General features: G+C 41.9%; 1 protein-coding gene across 1 annotated transcript in view; it reads left to right on the forward strand.

The window, feature by feature from the left end:
• IL12RB1 (interleukin 12 receptor subunit beta 1) overlaps positions 1-12,995 on the forward strand; it is a 112,597-nt gene extending 99,602 nt beyond the window's left edge. Inside the window, exons 15-16 of the mRNA XM_075282265.1 lie at positions 7,275-7,362; positions 12,603-12,995. Coding sequence (XP_075138366.1) covers positions 7,275-7,362; positions 12,603-12,974 — 460 coding nt within the window. The 3' untranslated portion in view covers positions 12,975-12,995. The remainder of the gene's footprint in view (positions 1-7,274; positions 7,363-12,602) is intronic.
• The last annotated feature ends 5,693 nt before the right edge of the window (positions 12,996-18,688 follow it).

Below are 18,688 nucleotides of genomic sequence, written 5' to 3' on the forward strand. Positions count from 1 at the left end.
AGGAACCATACACTAGGAAACAAACACAGGGAAACTGAGTAGAAATCAAAGGATAAGGCAATTCACTCACACAGTCAATACACACAGAGGAAGGATTGGTGAACACAGAAGGGAAAACACACAAACCAACTCGTTCACCCAAACCTCCCAAAAATCAACCACGGAACTTCCTCTATCCCAGAACACCAACTTCTCCTCCTGCTAAGGCCTAGCTCTGTAAAAGCGACACTCAGCACAGAACCATGGGAGGCATGGGTTTAAATACAGAGTAGAGACCACTCCTCCCAGGTGCAAATGGGAGGACAGACTAATCAACCAGGAGATAAAGCTGCCTACCAGCAGTGCGCGCATGCAAGTCAGAAGGTGTGCACCAATACTCACGACAGGACGACCCCGCAGCGCCAGGATGCCACCCCAGACACTGCGCAGCCAAAAACTCCCCAGGTAAGAAAAATAGAAAGTAAAGAACCTAAATACTCCTAACACTTTGTACCCCCATACAGTAGTAGTGTCTTTTGAGTAACGCTGGGTTCACACCTGCGTCTGGGGTCTCCGTTCTATGGTTTCCGTCTTCTGCATGCCAGAAGACGGAAACCATAGACCGGGTCCGGCCGTGCGCGGCGGTGAGCGTTTTGCGCTCTCCGCCGCGAAACCGGATTTTTTTATCCGGACACAGAGTACTGCATGTCCGACTCTGTGTCCGGATTATAAAACCCGGTTTCGCGGCGGAGAGCGCAAAACGCTCACCGCCGCGCACGGCCGGACAGCTTTCTCACCCATTCAAATGAATGGGTGAGAAAGTCTCCTGCAGGTTTCCGTCTCCTGCCTCTGTTTTAGGCAGGAAACGGAAACCTAAGTACGGAGACCGGGCCGCAGATGTGAACGAGCCCTTAGACAGATTGATGAAGCCTTATAAGTACCCCACACATAGTATAATGCCCCTTTTCTGTGTTTTGTATAACTTTCAATTTTTAACTGAAATGCCTGCTCACTGGGGGCTTTTTAACCGGTTAAGGACCGCCGTACGTAAATTTACGGCCTGCGGTCCAGGTACCTAAAGACCGGACTATTGTAAAAATACGTCTTGTCTTTAGGTACCTATTTCGCGGGGGGAGGGGTGCGGGGAGGACGGGGGTTAGGTGTTACTAACACCTAACCCCTTCCTCAATAACGTCCAGTCGGAACTGAGTCCGACTGGACGTTTTAACCCTTTCGATCGCGCCGTGAAACATCACGGCGCGATCGAAAGGCATCCGCCGACAATTGAAGTTGATCGGCACCCCCCGCGGCGAGATCGGAGGGTGCCGATAGCAGTAAAAGGTAGTCTGGGGTCTGGCCAGTGACCCCAGACTGCCCGGAGCCCCCACATACCTGGTGATCCTGCCAGGACCTTCTGATGTCAGGCTGTGCGTCTACACAGCCTGACATCCTGCTACGGAATGCCATGTGGGACACCTGCATGCTGTGTCTCACATGGCATTCTATATCAGCAAAGTATTGCTGATTGAAGTGTCCTAAATGGACACATGAAAAAGTAAAAAAACATGTAAAAAAAATAAAATGAAGTGTATGAAAAAAATTAATAAAGTTATAAAGCCCAAAAATCCCTTTTTCTCAATAGAAAATGAATTATATAAAAAAAGAACTAAAAAGTAATAAAAACAATGCATATTTGGTATTGTCGCGTCCGTAACAATCTGTACAATAAAACTGAAATAATATTTAATGTACACGGCGAACGCCGGAAAAAAAAAAACGGAAAAAACTCGCCGGAAGTAATGATTTTTCGCCATCTCACCATACAAAATATGCTATAAAAAGTGATCAAAAAGTCATATGCATCCGACAACAGTACCAATAAAAAGCGCAGGTTGTCCCGCAAAAAATAAGCCCTCAACCAACTCTGTCAACCGAAAAATAAAAATGTTACGCCTCTTAGAAGATGCGATGCAAAAAACATTGATTTATGTCCCCAAATGTGTTTTTCCTCTGCAGAACTAGTAACACATAAAAAAATACTATAAATGAGGTATCGCCGTAACCGTACCGACCCGCAGAATAAAGGGAACATGTTACTTATACTGTACGCTGCATGGCGCAAAATTAAAAAAGTAAAACTCAATGCCAGGATTGATTTTTTTTTTTAAAATCCAGCAAAAAAGGGTTAATAAAATGTATTCAATAAGATGTAGACACCCAAAAATGGTGTCATTACGAAATGCATCTCATCCCGCAAAGAATAAGCCCTTATATGGCCGCGTCACCAGAAACATAAAGAAAATATAGCATCTCACAATGTGAAGACAAAAACCCTCAAAAATCGCCAAATTATTAGAACACAACTGGGTGCGTCATGTAGGGAATATATAAGCTGTGTGAGCGGATATCAGGGGACACCCCAGATTTACAGCTTATGAGGGAACAGACACCAGAAGTGACCCCTAAAGTGACCCCCAGAGTGACTCCCCCAATCATAGGAGCTACGGGGACATAGTAGGGAATTTGGGGTTTGCAATGTCCTCCGCACAGCTTATACATTCCCTCTTCGCCATCCGCTGTGCAGTCACGTCCGGGATACTAATACTCACTACACCCCCTGATAAATTCTTTGAGGGGTGCAGTTTTCAAAATGGGGTCACTCCTGGTATCCCATGGAATCCACTTTTCTGGTACCTTACAGGCTCTACAAACATGACATGGCGTCCAGATACCAAACATCTGAATCTGTACTCCGAAAGCCGCATAGCGCTCCTTCCCTTCTGCACCCTGCTGTACGTCCAAACTGCAGTTTATGACACATGTATGACACATGTATGACACTGGTGTACCCCCGGATAACGGACATAATGTCATATGTGGGTATAAACTGATACTAGGGCACAGCCGGACACAGAAGGGAAGAAGGGTCATTTGGTTTTTGGAGCACAGACGGTTTGGTTTTTGGATGCCATGACACTTTTGTAGAGCTGAAACGCCAGTAATTTGGAATCCCCTGATAAATTACCTTATTTTGGAAACTACACCCCTGAAGGATTTATCCAGGGGTACAGAGAGCATTTTAACCCCCAAGTGTTGCTATAACGTATTATCCATAAATGAATACGAAGCTGATTGTGAGAGGTGAAAATGACCATTTTTCCAGGAATACGTCCTTTCAGTGCGTAATATGTTGTGCCCACCTTGTATCAGAGATGAACGCTCTAAAAGCTGTTGTGCCTGGGATACCCGTTTAACAGTTTTTGGAGTGTCTCTGCTGACATAAGTCGGGCACAACATGTTGCACACTGAAATGGCAAATCTGTAAAATTTTCATTTTTAACTTCTCTATCAGTTGCGATTTCATTTCTGGAAACTAAATAAATGCAACACTCAAGGGTTAAAAATTCTCGCTACACCACTTGATAAATCCCATCAGTGGGGTAGTGTCCAAAATAGGGTGACATGTCTGCGGATTCCACTTTATTGGCAATTCAGGGGCTTTGCAAAAGTGGCAAAAAAAACCAAACTGTGCTCCAAAAACCAAAATAGCGCTCCTTCCCTTCTGTCCCCGGTTGTGCCCAAACAGCCATTTCTACCCACATATGGCATTAAGTACGTTATCCGGGGTACACCAGTGTCATACATGTGGGCATACACTGCTATTTGGGTACCCAGCAGGGTGCAGATGTGAAGGAGCAATATGTGCTTTTGGAGTGCAGATTTAGATTCTTCGTTTTTGGACACCATGTCACATTTGCAGAGACCCTAAAATTGCCCCTACAAAATGGGGTCACTTCTTGGTGAATTCCAGTTTACTGGAACCTCCAGGGCTCTGCAAAAACATCATGGCACCCAGAGGGTCCCTCTAAATCTGTACCCCAAAAGCTAAAACGCACAGTGGTCCTTCCCTTCTGAGCCCTGCTGTGTGCCCAAGCAGCAGTTTACACCCACATATATAATTTTTTGACCCCCGGGATGGCCCACTTAATAGTTTTAGGAGTGCAGGTCTCTGACAACACAAAGTGGGTGCAACGTATTGGGCACCGAAATGGCATATTTTTAAAAATTTCAATTTTCATTTTGTACATTAATTTTTGGGAAGCATTTTAGGCTCAAAATGATAATACCCCTTGATACATTCCTTGACAGGTGTAGTTTCTAAAATGGGGTCACTTTTGAGGGGTTTCCATTGTATTGATACTTTAGGGGCTCTGCAAATGCGACATGGCACCTGAAAACTATTCCAGCAACATCTGCCCTCCAAAATCCAAATAGCGCTCTTTCCATTCTGAGCCCCAGCATGTACCCATACAGCAGATTTTGGCCACATATGGGGTATTGCCGTGTTCAGAAGAAATTGTGTAACAAACTGTGGGGGGCTTTTAATTCTTAAACTATTTGCAAAATTAAAACTATGGCGCTAAATGGACGATTTATTGGGAAAAAAAGTAATTTTTCATTTTCACGTCCCAATGTTAATAAAATCTGTGAAACACCTGTGAGGCCAAAATACTCACTCTACCCCTAGACAAATTCTATGAGGGGTGTAGTTTCCAAAATGGGGTCACTTATAGGGGGTTTCCACTGTATTGGTACTTTAGGGGCTCTGCAAATGCGACATGGGACCTGAAAAATATTCCAGCAAAATCTGCCCTCCAAAAGCCAAATAGCCCTCTTTCCATTCTGAGCCCTGCCATGTTCCCATACAGCAGATTATGACCACATATGGGGCATTTCTGTGTTCAGCAGAATTTGTGTAACGAACTTTATGGAGCTTTTTCTCCTTTATCCTCTTGTGAAAATTAAAAATTTGGGGCTAAATTGACAGTTTGTTGGAAAAAAAGTAATTTTTCATTTTCATGGCCCAATGTTAATAAAATCTGTGAAACAGCTGTAGGGTCAAAATGCTCACTCTACCCTTTAACATGTTCTGTGGGGGGTGTAGTTTCCCAAATGGGGTCACTTTTAGGGGGTTTCCACTGTATTGGTTCTCTAGGGGCTCTGCTAATGCGACATGGCACCTAAAATTATTCCAGCAAAATCTGCCATCCAAAAGCCAAATAGCGCTCCTTCCATTCTGAGCCCCGCCATGTTCCCATACAGCAGATTATAGCCACATATGGGGTATTGCCGTGTTCAGGAGAAATTGTTTAACAAACTGTGGGGGGCTTTTACTCCTTTAACCCCTTGTGAAAATGAAAACTTTGGAGATAAAGTGACATTTTAGTAATTTTTCATTTACACATCCCAATGTTAGTAAAATCTGTGAAACAACTGTAGGGTCTAAATGCTGACTATACCCCTTGATGAATTCTGTGAGGGGTGTGGATTCTAAAATGGGGTCACTTTTGGGGGGTTTCCATTGTTTTGGTACTCTAGGGTCTCTGCAAATAAGGCATGGCGCTGAAAATTATTCCAGCAAAATCTGCTGTTCAAACACCCAGTGTCGCTCCTTCCCTTCCATGCACTGCCGTGTGCCCAAAAATCAGTTTACACCCACATGTGGGGTATTTCTGTGCACGGGAGAAATTGCACAATAAACTGTCAGATGCATTTTCTCCTTCAACCCTTTGTGAATGTGTTAATTTTGGGTCTAAATGAATGTATTAGTGAAAAAAAATGAAATGTCTAAATTTCACTGCCATATTATTTTTATTCTTATGAAATGCTTAAAGGGTTAACAAACATCCCAAATGCTGTTTTGAATAATTTGAGGGGTGCAGTTTTGAAAATGGGGTAATTCATGGGGGTTTCCATTATACAGGCCTTTATAATTACTTTCAGAACTGAAGTGGTCCCTAAAAAATTGGTTTGGAGAATTTTCTTGTAAATCTGGAAAATTGCTGTTACACTTGTAAGCCTTGTGACGTCCAAAATAAATTAAAAGACAATCAAAAGATGATGCCAATATAAAGCAGAGATATGGGAGATAATATTTATTCATGTATTTGGATGGTATGACTATCTGCCTGAAAAGCAGAGAATTTCACATTTTGAAAATTGCAATTTTTTTCAAATTTCCATCAAATTTCCTAGTTTTTTTTATAAATAAATGCAAAAATATTGATTAGTGTTTACCACTAACATGAAGTATAATGTGTTACGAGAAAACCATCTCAAATTCATTTGTGTAAGTTAAAGCGTCTCAAAGTTATTGCCATTTAAAGTGACACATGTCAGTTTTGAAAAAAGAGGCCTGGTCTTTAACATACTTTTGGGCCTGGTCCTTAACCGGTTAATCCAATGGCTGATCCTACTAGGTGATTTATAGCATGCCCCGTGTGAGGATACCTTTCCGTCAGTGAGCAGGAAAGCCTGTTGTTCTAAGTGCAGAGTGATAGATCTACTGCTGCTCCATGATATTCATATGTAATGTGGCAGGTTCTTTTTATATTACTTTGGACTTGACTCTGGCCCCATTTCTTCACAAAGCTACAGTGGTATTTGGTTCTCTCTGTGTGTCCATGACCATTTTTGCCAGAAATATAAGAAAAAAAAAAATTAGATTATTATTGTGTTGAATTAGGTTTGTTTTATATTAGCTTTTATTGCCTGTCATAAAAATCAGGTGAATGGGGTCAGACAACAGTGATCATAGTTGGGACTAGCGACAGACCTAAATTAAAGGGTCAATTTCAATGGCCTTACAATATTTGCCTATTAAAGGGGTTGTCCAGTTTCAGCAAATAAATGTTATTGTTTGTATATTGAAGTAATTGAAAGAAGATGTCTATTAAAGGAGAAAGCCCACAGCTTCCTCCCCTGCTATGTATTTCAATGTGTTGGTGTCCTGTAGACAACAATGCAGTTGAATGTGCTGCATTAGTTTGTGGTAGATTCATGGTGGGCCCCACAGAGACAATTAGCCTGGGACTGTCACCCCACCCACACACACATGAGCTAGCTATGCCTCTGGATCTACAGTTTGTTTGCTAGTAAAATGCATCAGTACCTTTCACATATCTCTAGCATTGTGACATTATCTTGGCACCACTTTCTGTTCTGCTGGTCATAATTTCAAGTAATAAAAATATATTATGCAAAGTGTATTAAGTGATGGCATAAATACTATACTTCAAATGCTCAACCAGTATGAGCCTGGAGGCTTAAAATCTCATCTTTCCTTATGGATATGTCCCAGTTAGATATACCCCAGTTACATTGTTTAATGATACATCAAAGTTGTTTTGAAGTCTCTCGAATAGATTGCCTTTACTAATTAAAACACATATATTATGAATGTAAAGAGTTTGTGATAAACAATGTAAGAATTATATATTGTTATTATATTACAGGTTCAAAATAAACCAATGCATATGTAAAGACCTTCCAAATCCCGGCAACAGTAATGCAGCAACATTTGTTCCCGGTGATAATAAATATGTATGTATTCCAGTCATCCATTTTTAGAAATATAATATTTAAGTTAATTTTTTTTTATGGTGTATTTTACTGAAATTCTAAGTTTAGTGGACATGGGAAATGGTTCTGTCATCTAGGAGGACTCCATGTTTCCTGCAGGTAATTGATTATGTCCAAAATCCTATCAAATGTCATTTAATAGAACCAATTCAATTAAAACTATCAACTTATTTATAAGATATATATGTAATATCGTAGTGAAGTCACTAGAGCTGGAGTCAACTGAAGGTATAAGAGGTATGGGAGTTAGTGCACAGACAGTGATGAAGGTGATCCAGGAACTTTCCGTAGAGCCAACTGAGGCAGGCTACCTATCTGCAACAGAGGGAATACTGAACACCGCGCGCTTGCCTGTATATACTGCAATAAGTGCTTTGAATTAATTGGTCTAGCAATCTTTGTGTTATCATTTGTAGCTTGAGTTTTGTGCAGATAATTTTCAAGCATAACTGGATGTTTATATCTATGTCTCTCAGTTCTCGCACATGGCATCTTGATGTAACGATAATTATGCAAGTCTAAACTGAGTCCAAACATCCATAGTTCGGTGTGGTAATGACCTCTACAGTTTTGGTTGGGGCATTATTGAATCATCTCCCAAAGTACAACTGGAATCCTCTTGGAAGACTGGAGAGAGTCCATAATATGCAGTGCAGCTGTAGCATCCATCATGAAGGCTGAACTGATGCTGAGGGTGTTGGAAGGGGAGCCAAGGAAGACCATTCACAGGAGCACAGTTAATAAGATATTAGTGCTGTTGGAGTAAGTCTATGGGGACATATCTGTCTAGGACAGGGGTAGGAAACGTACGGCTCTCCAGCTGTTGCAAAACTACAACTCCCAGCATGCATACTGGCTCTGCTGTTCTTGGAACTCCCATGGAAGTGAATGGAGCATGCTGGGAGTTGTAGTTTCACAGCAGCTGGAGAGCCAAAGGTTCCCTACCCCTGGTCTAGGAGATGGTGAGACTCTGGCACAGATTGCCAGAAGGGCCTGCAGGAGGTCCTTCCTATGCTGGAGAGAAAGGGCGTGTCACGCACTATTCTGAACAGTAATGTCAAAGACATAGGGATCAGATAATCGTTCAGTTCTGTGGCCTACTCCCTAAAGGTAATGCTGTGGGAGTGACTGGAAATTCACCCACAGAAGCCATTCCAGGTACTCAGGGAGATTATTACAGAAAGTAACAGCGTGAGACTACAGGGAGCTACAGTGATGTTGAAATAGTGGTCATTTGGCACACACTATGCACTGTGCATAGGGGCCATATATGGGTGCGAAAAGTGAATCTCTATGATCACAAGGTGGTTTGAGCCCCAGGGAGGTCATGAATAAAGTGCACACTGCCCAAGATAAACAGAATCTGAATGAATCCTGATATGCAACCCTCACGGTAAGCACAATGCGAAAGAGCTGCCAAACATGAGTAAGTGAAGGCTGGGGGAAATCCCAACTGAATGCCTTCACTATCCAGGATGCTTACCTCTTATTAAGAATCCAAGAGCTGCTGAAGGCCTTAGGGTGGGCCAAATACTTTCCATGCAGGAATTAGCCAGCAGTCACAGGCAAGTCTAAAATTCAGAGGTTGTAAAATTCTAGCTTTGAACAAAACAAAAATTCATCTTTCATAAAAAACAAAACAAAAAACTTTTAATTCACATGATTGAAAATGACATTCAAAAGGTCCACACACAGTTGTTGCTTATGCATTTGGTGAATTTAAAACCAAAACGGACCATATCCTGATCAAACTAACTTAAAAGGGATCATATCATTGGATACCCTTTTTTTCTAACACTTAGGAATAGCCTTAAGAAAGGTTATTCTTAGCCTACTTTTAGATGTCTTCTCCGTGTCGCTGTTTGGTAGAAATTCGGCTTCTAGGCATGCATAGTCCGCTCTGCCATCAGGCCTCGGACAGAGCTGACTGTGCATGCCCCGTGGCCACAAGAAAATGGCTGCTTGGGGCAACGCGGTGGCTCAGTGGTTAGCACTGCAATTTTGCAGCGGTGGAATCCTGGGTTCAAATCCTGCCAGAAACAACATCTGAAATGGGTTTGTATGTTCTCCCCGTGTTTGTGTGGATTTCCTCCCATTCTACAAAGACATACTGATAGGAAAAAAAAAAGTACATTGTGATCCTTATATGGGGATCACAATCTACATAAAAAAAAAAGAAAATGGCCACTTACGCTAGCTTACTGTGTAAGCGGCCATTTTCTTGTGGCCGCTGGGCTTGCGCAGTTGGCTCTGCCGAGGCTTGATGGCAGAGCCGACTGCGCATACCTAGAAGATTGAAACCCAGGACAGAAGAAGACAAAGGGAGAGGGCATTCCAGAAGAAGATGGAGACGGTGCTGGAGATTTCTCTTGCAGCATTGGGGACTCTGCGAGTGTCCAAGGCCCAATTTTACAGAAAATTTTGTAGAAAAGAGAAAGACTGTTTATATAGAGATTACATAGACAATCCTTAAGTTTTGGCACCCCTGGAACATTTCCGGAAAATGAAGTATTTTTCCCAGAAAATAACTACAATTACACGTTTTGCTATGCACATATTTATTTCCTCTATGTATATTGGAACAAACAAAAAAACTTAGGAAAAATAAGCTAATTTCTTCCTCCAAAAATGGGATAGACAAAATTGTTGGCATCTTTTCAAAATTGTAGGTAAATAACTTTGCTTTAAACATTTAATGCTCGTTCCAACTCACCTGACAAGTGATAGGTGTGGGCAATATAAAAAATCACATCTGAAACCAGATAAAAAGGAGAGAGGTTAACTATTTGAATTGTTTGTCTGTGTGTGTAGTAAGCATAGTAAGCATGGAGAACAGAAAGACCCATGACTGTAAATAGATTATTGCATATAGTAGATAACAAGCACTTCTGGTCAGTTACACTTTATTGCACAGATTAGTCGCAGAAGAAAGCTTGTGAGAGTTGATTATATGGGTTAATCTTCAGATAACTTCTCAGAATATGAGGTCAGGTACATCATGTCAATACAGCAACACAGGGAACACACACTGGAAAAGAACCAACCATAGATAGTGAGATACCAGACAAGTCTCCATAGCATACAATTATACTGTATTCAGCATATAACAATAAGAACATCGCCATCTAATGTCCGGAAGCTGTAAGTTCCTCCAACATAGTATATCACAATAAGTCTATATCTGTTGCATATATGTATATACAGTGTTGGCCAAAAGTATTGGCACCCCTGCAATTCTGTCAGATAATACTCATTTTTTTTCCAGAAAATGATTGCAATCACAAATTATTTGGTATTATTATCTTCATTTAATTTGTCTTCAATGGAAAACCACAAAAAGAATTGTCAAAAAGCCAAATTGGATGTAATTCAACACCAAACCTAAAAAGGGGGTGTACAAAAGTATTGGAACTGTTTGAAAAATCATGTGATACTTCTCTAATTTGTGTAATTAACAGCACCTGTTACTTACCTGAGGCACCTAACAGGTGGTGGCAATAACTAAATCACACTTGCAGCCAGTTGAAATGGATTAAAGTTGACTCAACCTCTGTCCTGTGTCCTTGTGTGTACCACATTGAGCATGGAGAAAAGAAAGAAGACCAAAGAACTGTCTGAGGACTTGAGAAACAAAATTGTGAGGAAGCATGAGCAATCTCAAGGCTACAAGTCCATCTCCAAAGACCTGAATGTTCCTGTGTCTACCGTGCACAGTGTCATCAAGAAGTTTAAAGCCCATGGCACTGTGGCTAACCTCCCTAGATGTGGATGGAAAAGAAAAATTGACAAGAGATTTCAATGCAAGATTGTGCGGATGGTGGATAAAGAACCTCGACTAACATCCAAACAAGTTCAAGCTGCCCTGCAGTCCAAGGGTACAACAGTGTCAACCCGTACTATCCGTTGGCACCTGAATGAAAAGGGACTGTATGGTAGGATACCCAGGAAGATCCCACTTCTTACCCAGAGACATAAAAAAGCCAGGCTGGAGTTTGCCAAAACTTACCTGAGAAAGCCAAAAACGTTTTGGAAGATTGTTCTCTGGTCAGATGAGACAAAAGTAGAGCTTTTTGGGAAAAGGCATCAACATAGAGTTTACAGGAAAAAAAAGAGGCCTTCAAAGAAAAGAACACGGTCCCTACAGTCAAACATGGCGGAGGTTCCCTGATGTTTTGGGGTTGTTTGCTGCCTCTGGCACTGGACTGCTTGACCGTGTACATGGCATTATGAAGTCTAAAGACTACCAACAAATTTTGTAGCATAATGTAGGGCCCAGTGTGAGAAAGCTAGGTCTCCCTCAGAGGTCATGGGTCTTCCAGCAGGACAATGACCCAAAACACACTTCAAAAAGCACTAGAAAATGGTTTGAGAGAAAGCACTGGAGACTTCTAAAGTGGCCAGCAATGAGTCCAGACCTGAATCCCATAGAACACCTGTGGAGAGATCTCAAAATGGCAGTTTGGAGAAGGCCCCCTTCAAATCTCAGGGACCTGGAGCAGTTTGCCAAAGAAGAATGGTCTAAAATTCCAGCAGAGCATTGTAAGAAACTCATTGATGGTTACCGGAAGCGGTTGTTCAGTTATTTTGTCTAGGTTGTGCTACCAAGTATTAGGCTGAGGGGGCCAATACTTTTGTCCAGCACATTTTTGGAGTTTTGTGTAAAATGATCAATGATTTGACTTTTTTTACATTCTCTTTTGTGTTTTTTCATTGCAAGCAAAATAAATGAAGATATTAATACCAAAGAGTTTGTGCTTGCAATCATTTTCTGGAAGAACATGAGTATTATCTGACAGAATTGCAGGGGTGCCAATACTTTAGGCCAACACTGTACCAACACACTTCTCACTCAGTAAACCAGTATCCTGCCCTGTACTGATGAGGGTCAAAAACAGTTAAATGTTTCTTCCTTTTGGAGGAGAATCTGGTTGGCTGATTTCTGAAATCATGTTTAAAAGTTTAAGGACTTAACTATAGGGGGCACAAAGGCAGACGTCACTACTGTACCATGCACAGGTCCCAAAGATCCTTTTTCCAAATTAAATCAACTACTATCCTAAATGGCAAATGTTATGTAGGATCCCCATTACAAATTTTCCATGGGGAACAAGGAAATCCAAGTTACACTTCTGATTATAATATTGATATTACATACATTTGTAGAAATAAGTTACTAATATTGTTTTTTTATGAATTTGTAGATTTTGAGCCCACAACACCTTGCACAACCAAGCACTGAAGAAAAAAATACAGAGCCTTTGATAATAGAAACCAGTATGCAGACTGAATGTTTCGAGACAATGATGGAAACAGAGATGCTGGATTCAGTTAACACCAAGGAGCTATTAGATGATGAGTTTGTAATGCCTGAAGTCGATGCAGATTTGGAGATGGATCTACAGTCTGCATATAGGAAACAAACTGCTCCCATGACTCCTACAAATGAAAAGGACATTGGTCTGCATTTCTTCGAGAAAATGAAAACCACTTTACCTCACCACTTAGAATGCTCAAAAGAAAATGATTCCTTACTAAGCCTCAATGATGTAAACATTTCCACTGGTGAATCTTAGTGGAAATAACAGATATATATTCTGTGCAAAGTAATATGGTATATATCATTCATACCTATTCAATGTCTAGTTAACAGTCTAGTCCGCCTAGTTCATCCATATCATAGACTTCACCTATTCAAAACATACATGTGGCACAGAATTCCTACAGTAATGTAAAATGTAGATCAAAAAAAGGAGCATTTCAGCTGCTCAAGGAGAATTGTACAAATAAAACTTAAATTACACAATCCCTGCCTGGCCATTTTAGGCATAACCTCTACAAGGGAGATGTTCTCTATGATAACCTCAATAATTATAATAGATTTACCAGTTATATAGTGAATATACCATAACAAAATCATTTTTCAGCTCACCGTATCCAACCGGTTGACTCAATATCCGAATTCAAGGAATCGCTGTAAGGACTCTTTCCATCATCGATGTAGCACCCATACCAGAACACAAAATTACCAAAAGGATTGTCAGAAAAAATAAAAACCCTCCACGAATGTTTTTAGTACTTCCTTACTCTCCCGAATATATCCCAGGATATGCAATACCAATGGATGTAGTAATCCATCAAGCCAACAGCACAACTTTTCACCTACAGAACCAATGCCCGCAATACTTGGACGAAGAGGGGGTAAGGGCGGGTTCACTTCTGTGCCCGTGCGCGCTTTAGCCAGTCCAGCTAAGTTTCTGTCTTCTGCCCCGAGAAACTGGACAGGGGACGGAAACCCGGCAGTCCGTTTTGAAACCCATTCAAGTGAATGGGTTTGAAAAGTGAGCGCCTGTGAGCGTTTTGTACCTGTCCACGGCTAAACCGTTTTTGTTTTTTTTAACCAGACACAAAGTCCTGCATGTCCGACTGTGTCCGGTTAAAAAAACGGTTTTGCCGCTGACAGGTACAAAACGCTCATGGGCGCTCACTTTTCAAACCCATTCACTTGAATGACTGTTGTGAACAGTTAAGCAAGTTGAAGATGAATTGATCATTAAAAGCATAAAGTTAAGGATTAAACACACTTGTCTATAATTTTAACATTAATAATTTTATTGGAATTGTTGTTACAATACAAAGAATAAATCAAACAAAGAAGCAACATTAGTGGGTATACTAGGTGGTGGGAAGGTCAAGGGAGTGGCGGAGAGGACAGGAAAAGCAAGAAATTGAAAACAAGGAACAGGAAGGGAACATAGGGGAGGAGGGAAGCAAAAGCTCTGTTGCAGCAGTCAGATAATTAATTTAAAAAAAAACATGGTAAACAAATCTAATACCATGTAGGAAGGGGATAAAGAATAATGAAAATGGAAGAGGGGAAAAGGAGAAAGAGGACACAGAAGGAAAGGCAGACTGAAATTCAATGGAATAATAGAAATGGTTCCACAGGACCCACGTTTGCTGGTGGGCGCTGTTGTCATACTTGTCTATAATTTTAAGCATTAATCAGTATATTATTATATTTGAGTACAGTTTTAGAGTGAAAATGTAACATCTTTGCCCATCCGGACTTTGGCATCATCATCTGGCCACATGCTGCGGCGCAGGAGATGTGTTCAGTTGTGATTTATTCCATTGGGTTCCTTGCACTGTCTGAACACTGCCCTATTCTTTCACCTTGGTAATTGATTTTCCACCACACCCATCTCCTTCACCTTCAGTTTTCTCTGCTCCTCTAATGGTTAATCTGGCCTTGCCCTGTGATTGACAGCTGCTTTCCTGTCAACTCCATGGGCGGGTTCTTCCTCCCTATTTAGCCTTGCCTCCTATTCACACCAGCGCTTGCTATTGCCGTGTGCATACTTGCTCTTTACTGTCCCTGTTTTGCTTGCACTATTATCCTTGACCTTTGGCTTTCCTCACTGACTATTCTTTTGACTCCAATTTGGCACTGCATCGCTTGACTGTTACTGACCTTTGGCTAGCTGACCTCCCATTGTTGTTGTTCGTCTTGTCTGCGTTTTGTGTGTCACATATTCAGGAAGGGAACGTCTTCGTGGTTGCCGCCTATTACGTAAGATAGGGCCTGGCGATAGGAAGGGACAGTTGGGGGTATAAGCTTAGGGCTCATTGTCTCTTGTGTCCCCGTTCCAGGGTTCGCTAACACTGCCTAACATAATAGCAAGCCCATAAAAAAAAAAAAAAAATTCCCTCCTACTCCATACTATGGCTTCTGTTCAAGACCTGGTATCTTTGATGGAGGGTTTAGCAGGTTTGGTGTCTGAACTGGCTAATCAAGTGCACAACCTCTCCCAAAAACAAGCAGAGACTGCTGCTACACCTACTAATGTCATTTCCCTTCCCAGGGTTAAAATGTTACTCCCGGATCGGTTTTCTGGGGACCGAGGGAAGTTTGAGACATTTCGGGAGTCATGTTTGCTATACTTTCGTGTCAATCCTCATGCATCTCAGTCTCAGATGGTGGGGGTGGTCATCTCTCTCTTACAGGGGGATCCACAGACTTGGGTCCTCTAACTTCCCCCTGAAGCAGAGGAGTGGGCAGATTTGGGAAAATTTTTCAAATCTTTGGGGGCCATTTATGCAGAGCGTGACCAAATTGGACTTGCTGAGTCACAACTTCTTACCCTCCGGCAGGGTAAACGCTCCGCTGAACTTTATTGCTCTGAGTTTCGGAAACTTAGTATAACTACAGGTTGGTGTGACGCAGAGTTGAGGGCTCTCTTTAAACAAGGTCTCAATGACTCAGTTAAAGATGTTTGGGTAGGTCACCCGGATCCCCCCACCTTAGAACAGGCCATGACCCTAGCTGTTCGCATTGACTCCAGGACAGACGTAAAGAGAGGGTAGGGTCTGATTCTTTTAAGCCTTCTATCACTCTCTTCCTGTTAAAAAATCTAATTCTCCTCCTGTCACCCCTGGGGACGAGCCTATGCAGCTGGGAGCAATATCTAAGGTGTTTTGTGTCTGATGCTCAGGAAAAATGGAGAGCCTTCCTCCCTCTAACAGAGTTTGCAATAAACAACAGTGTTAATGTCACCACTAAAATGTCGCCGTTCTATTGCAATTATGGTTTTAACCCCAGGTACTCCTCTCTCTATAGTACTGAGTCTGTTAATCCCAATGCTGAGCAGATTTATCAACGACTGTGCACAGTCTGAGCCCAGGCTCGCCTGAGCCTGGTAAAAGCCCAAGAGTATCAAAAACGGCAGGCTAATAAAAAAACGCTTACCTGGTCCAGAATACAGGGTGGGAGATCGAGTTTGGTTATCCTCCAAGAATCTGTGTCTTAGAGTTCCCTCAGGGAAATTTGCACCGCGTTATATTGGGCCTTATGTCATCACAGAACGTATAAATCCAGTTTGTTTTAAATTACAACTTCCTAATACTTTCCGTATCCACAATGTCTTTCATAAGTCGCTCTTGAAAAAATATGTTTCGCCCGTCCTTCCTTCGTCCAGTCCACCTGCGCCTGTGGTGATTCAAGGGGAACTAGAATATGAAGTAGAAAAAATTCTAGACTCCCGCCGAGTGCAGAATTCAGTCCAATACCTCGTACACTGGAAGGGGTATGGTCCAGAGTAGCGGACGTGGGTTTCTGGTGTGGATCTCCATGCGCCACGTTTGATCAAACTTTTTCATCGCCAAAATCCCTCGAAACCTGGTCCATCTGGCGAGGGTCCAGAGGCCCCTCGTAAAAGGGGGGGTACTGTAACATCTTTGCCCATCGGGCTTTGGCTTCATCATCCGGCCGCATGCTGCGGAGCAGGAGATGTGTTCGGTTGTGATTTATTCCGTTGGGTTCCTTGCACTGTCTGAACACTGCCCTATGCCTTTACCTTGGTATTTGATTTCCCACCACACCCATCTCCTTCACCTTCAGTTTTCTCTGCTCCTCTAATGGTTAATCTGGCCTTGCCCTGTGATTGACAGCCTGCCTTCCTGTCAACTCCATGGGCGGGTTCTTCCTCCCTATTTAGCCTTGGCTCCTATTCACACCAGCGCTTGCTATTGCCGTGTGCATACTTGCTCTTTACTGTCCCTGTAGATTACTCTATTATCCTTGACCTTTGGCTTTCCTCACTGACTTCTCTTTTGGACTCCGATTTGGTACTGCATCGCTCGACTGTTACTGACCCTTGGCTAAGTTGACCTTCCATTGTTGTTGTTCGTCTTGTCTGCGTTTTGTGTGTCACATATTCAGGGAGGGAACGTCTTCGTGGTTGCTGCCTATTACGTAGGATAGGGCCTGGCAATAGGAAGGGACAGTTTGCAGCATAAGCTTAGGGCTCACTGTCTCTTGTGTCCCCGTTCCAGGGTTCCCTAACACTGCCTAACAGAAAAAGGGAAAAAAGTACCTTGCAAAAGTTTGGGAACCCTTTGACCAAGGTTTCAGACCTTCATTAGCCAGTTAGGGTAATGCCAAGTGATGCAAATTCTACAGTTTATAAATACCCAGCCTCTGCTAACCTTGTGCCAAATAACAGTAGCCATGGATTCTTTGAAGCAGCCGCCCAGCACTCTGAAAATGACAGTGGTGGAGGCCCACAAAGCAGGAGAAGGCTATATGATAACAAAGCATTTTCATGTAGGCCTTTCTTCAAAGTGAAATGTTATTAAGAAATGACAGCTAACAGGAACAGTGGAGGTCAAGATAAGGTCTGGAAGACCAAGAAAAATTTCAGAGACAGCTAAGATTGTCAGAGTGGCAAATCAGAACCCCTGCTTGCCTGCCAAAGATCTTCAGGAAGATTTAGCAGACTCTGGAGATGTGGTTTATTGTTCTACTGTTCAGTGATACCTGCACAAATATGGTCTTTATGGAAGAGTAATCAGTAGAAAACCTCTGCTGCGTCCTCACTATAAAATTCAGCATCAGAGGTTTGCAAAAGAACATCTAGCCGAGCTTGATGCATTTTTGAAACAAGTCCTGTGGACCAATGAGGTTAAAATAGAACTCTTTGGCCACAATGATCAAAGGTATGTTTGGAGAAAAAAGGGTGCAGAATTTCAGGAAAAGAACATCACTCTACCATTAAGCATGGGAGTGGATCAATCATGCTTTTGGATGTGTTGCAGCCAATTGCATGGAGAACATTTCATGTGTATAGGGAAGAATGGATTCAATAACATTTCAGCAAATTCTTGAATCAAACATAACAACATCTGTAAAAAAAAAAAAAAAGTTGAAACTGAAAAGAGGATGGCTTCTACAAATGGATAATGAGCCTAAACACACGTCAAAATCCATTCATAGACTACCTAAAAAGGCACAAGCTGAAGGTTTTACATTGACCCTCACAGTCCCCTGATCTAATAATCATTGAAAATCTGTAGTTAGACCTCAAAAGAACAGTGCATGCAACCAAGGAATCTCATAGAACTGGAAGACTTTTCCAAGGAACAATGGATAAAAAAATCTGTCAAACGAATTGAAAGACTCTTGGCTGGCTACAAAAAGCGTTTACAAGCTGTGAAACTTGCCAAAAGGGGTGCTACTAGATACTAACCATGCAGGGTGCACAAACTTTTGCTTTGGGCCAACTACATTTTTGTTTTCTTGAAAATGTAAAATATGAAAATATTTTTTTACAAAAAATACATTGGGAATGTGTTTGTAAGGGAATTGCTAGTTGTGCAATTCCCTAGTGCTGCTGATGAAACCAGGAAGAAGGGAAGACAGAGACAGTCAGTCCTAAACTCGACACAGTTACTGCCTATTTGCCTGAATCATCCTAGGTGACAGATGACAACTGGGCAGCAAATCCCTTCC

This window comes from Leptodactylus fuscus, chromosome 1, assembly GCF_031893055.1.
Source record: "Leptodactylus fuscus isolate aLepFus1 chromosome 1, aLepFus1.hap2, whole genome shotgun sequence".
Classification (NCBI taxonomy): Eukaryota; Metazoa; Chordata; class Amphibia; order Anura; family Leptodactylidae; genus Leptodactylus; species Leptodactylus fuscus.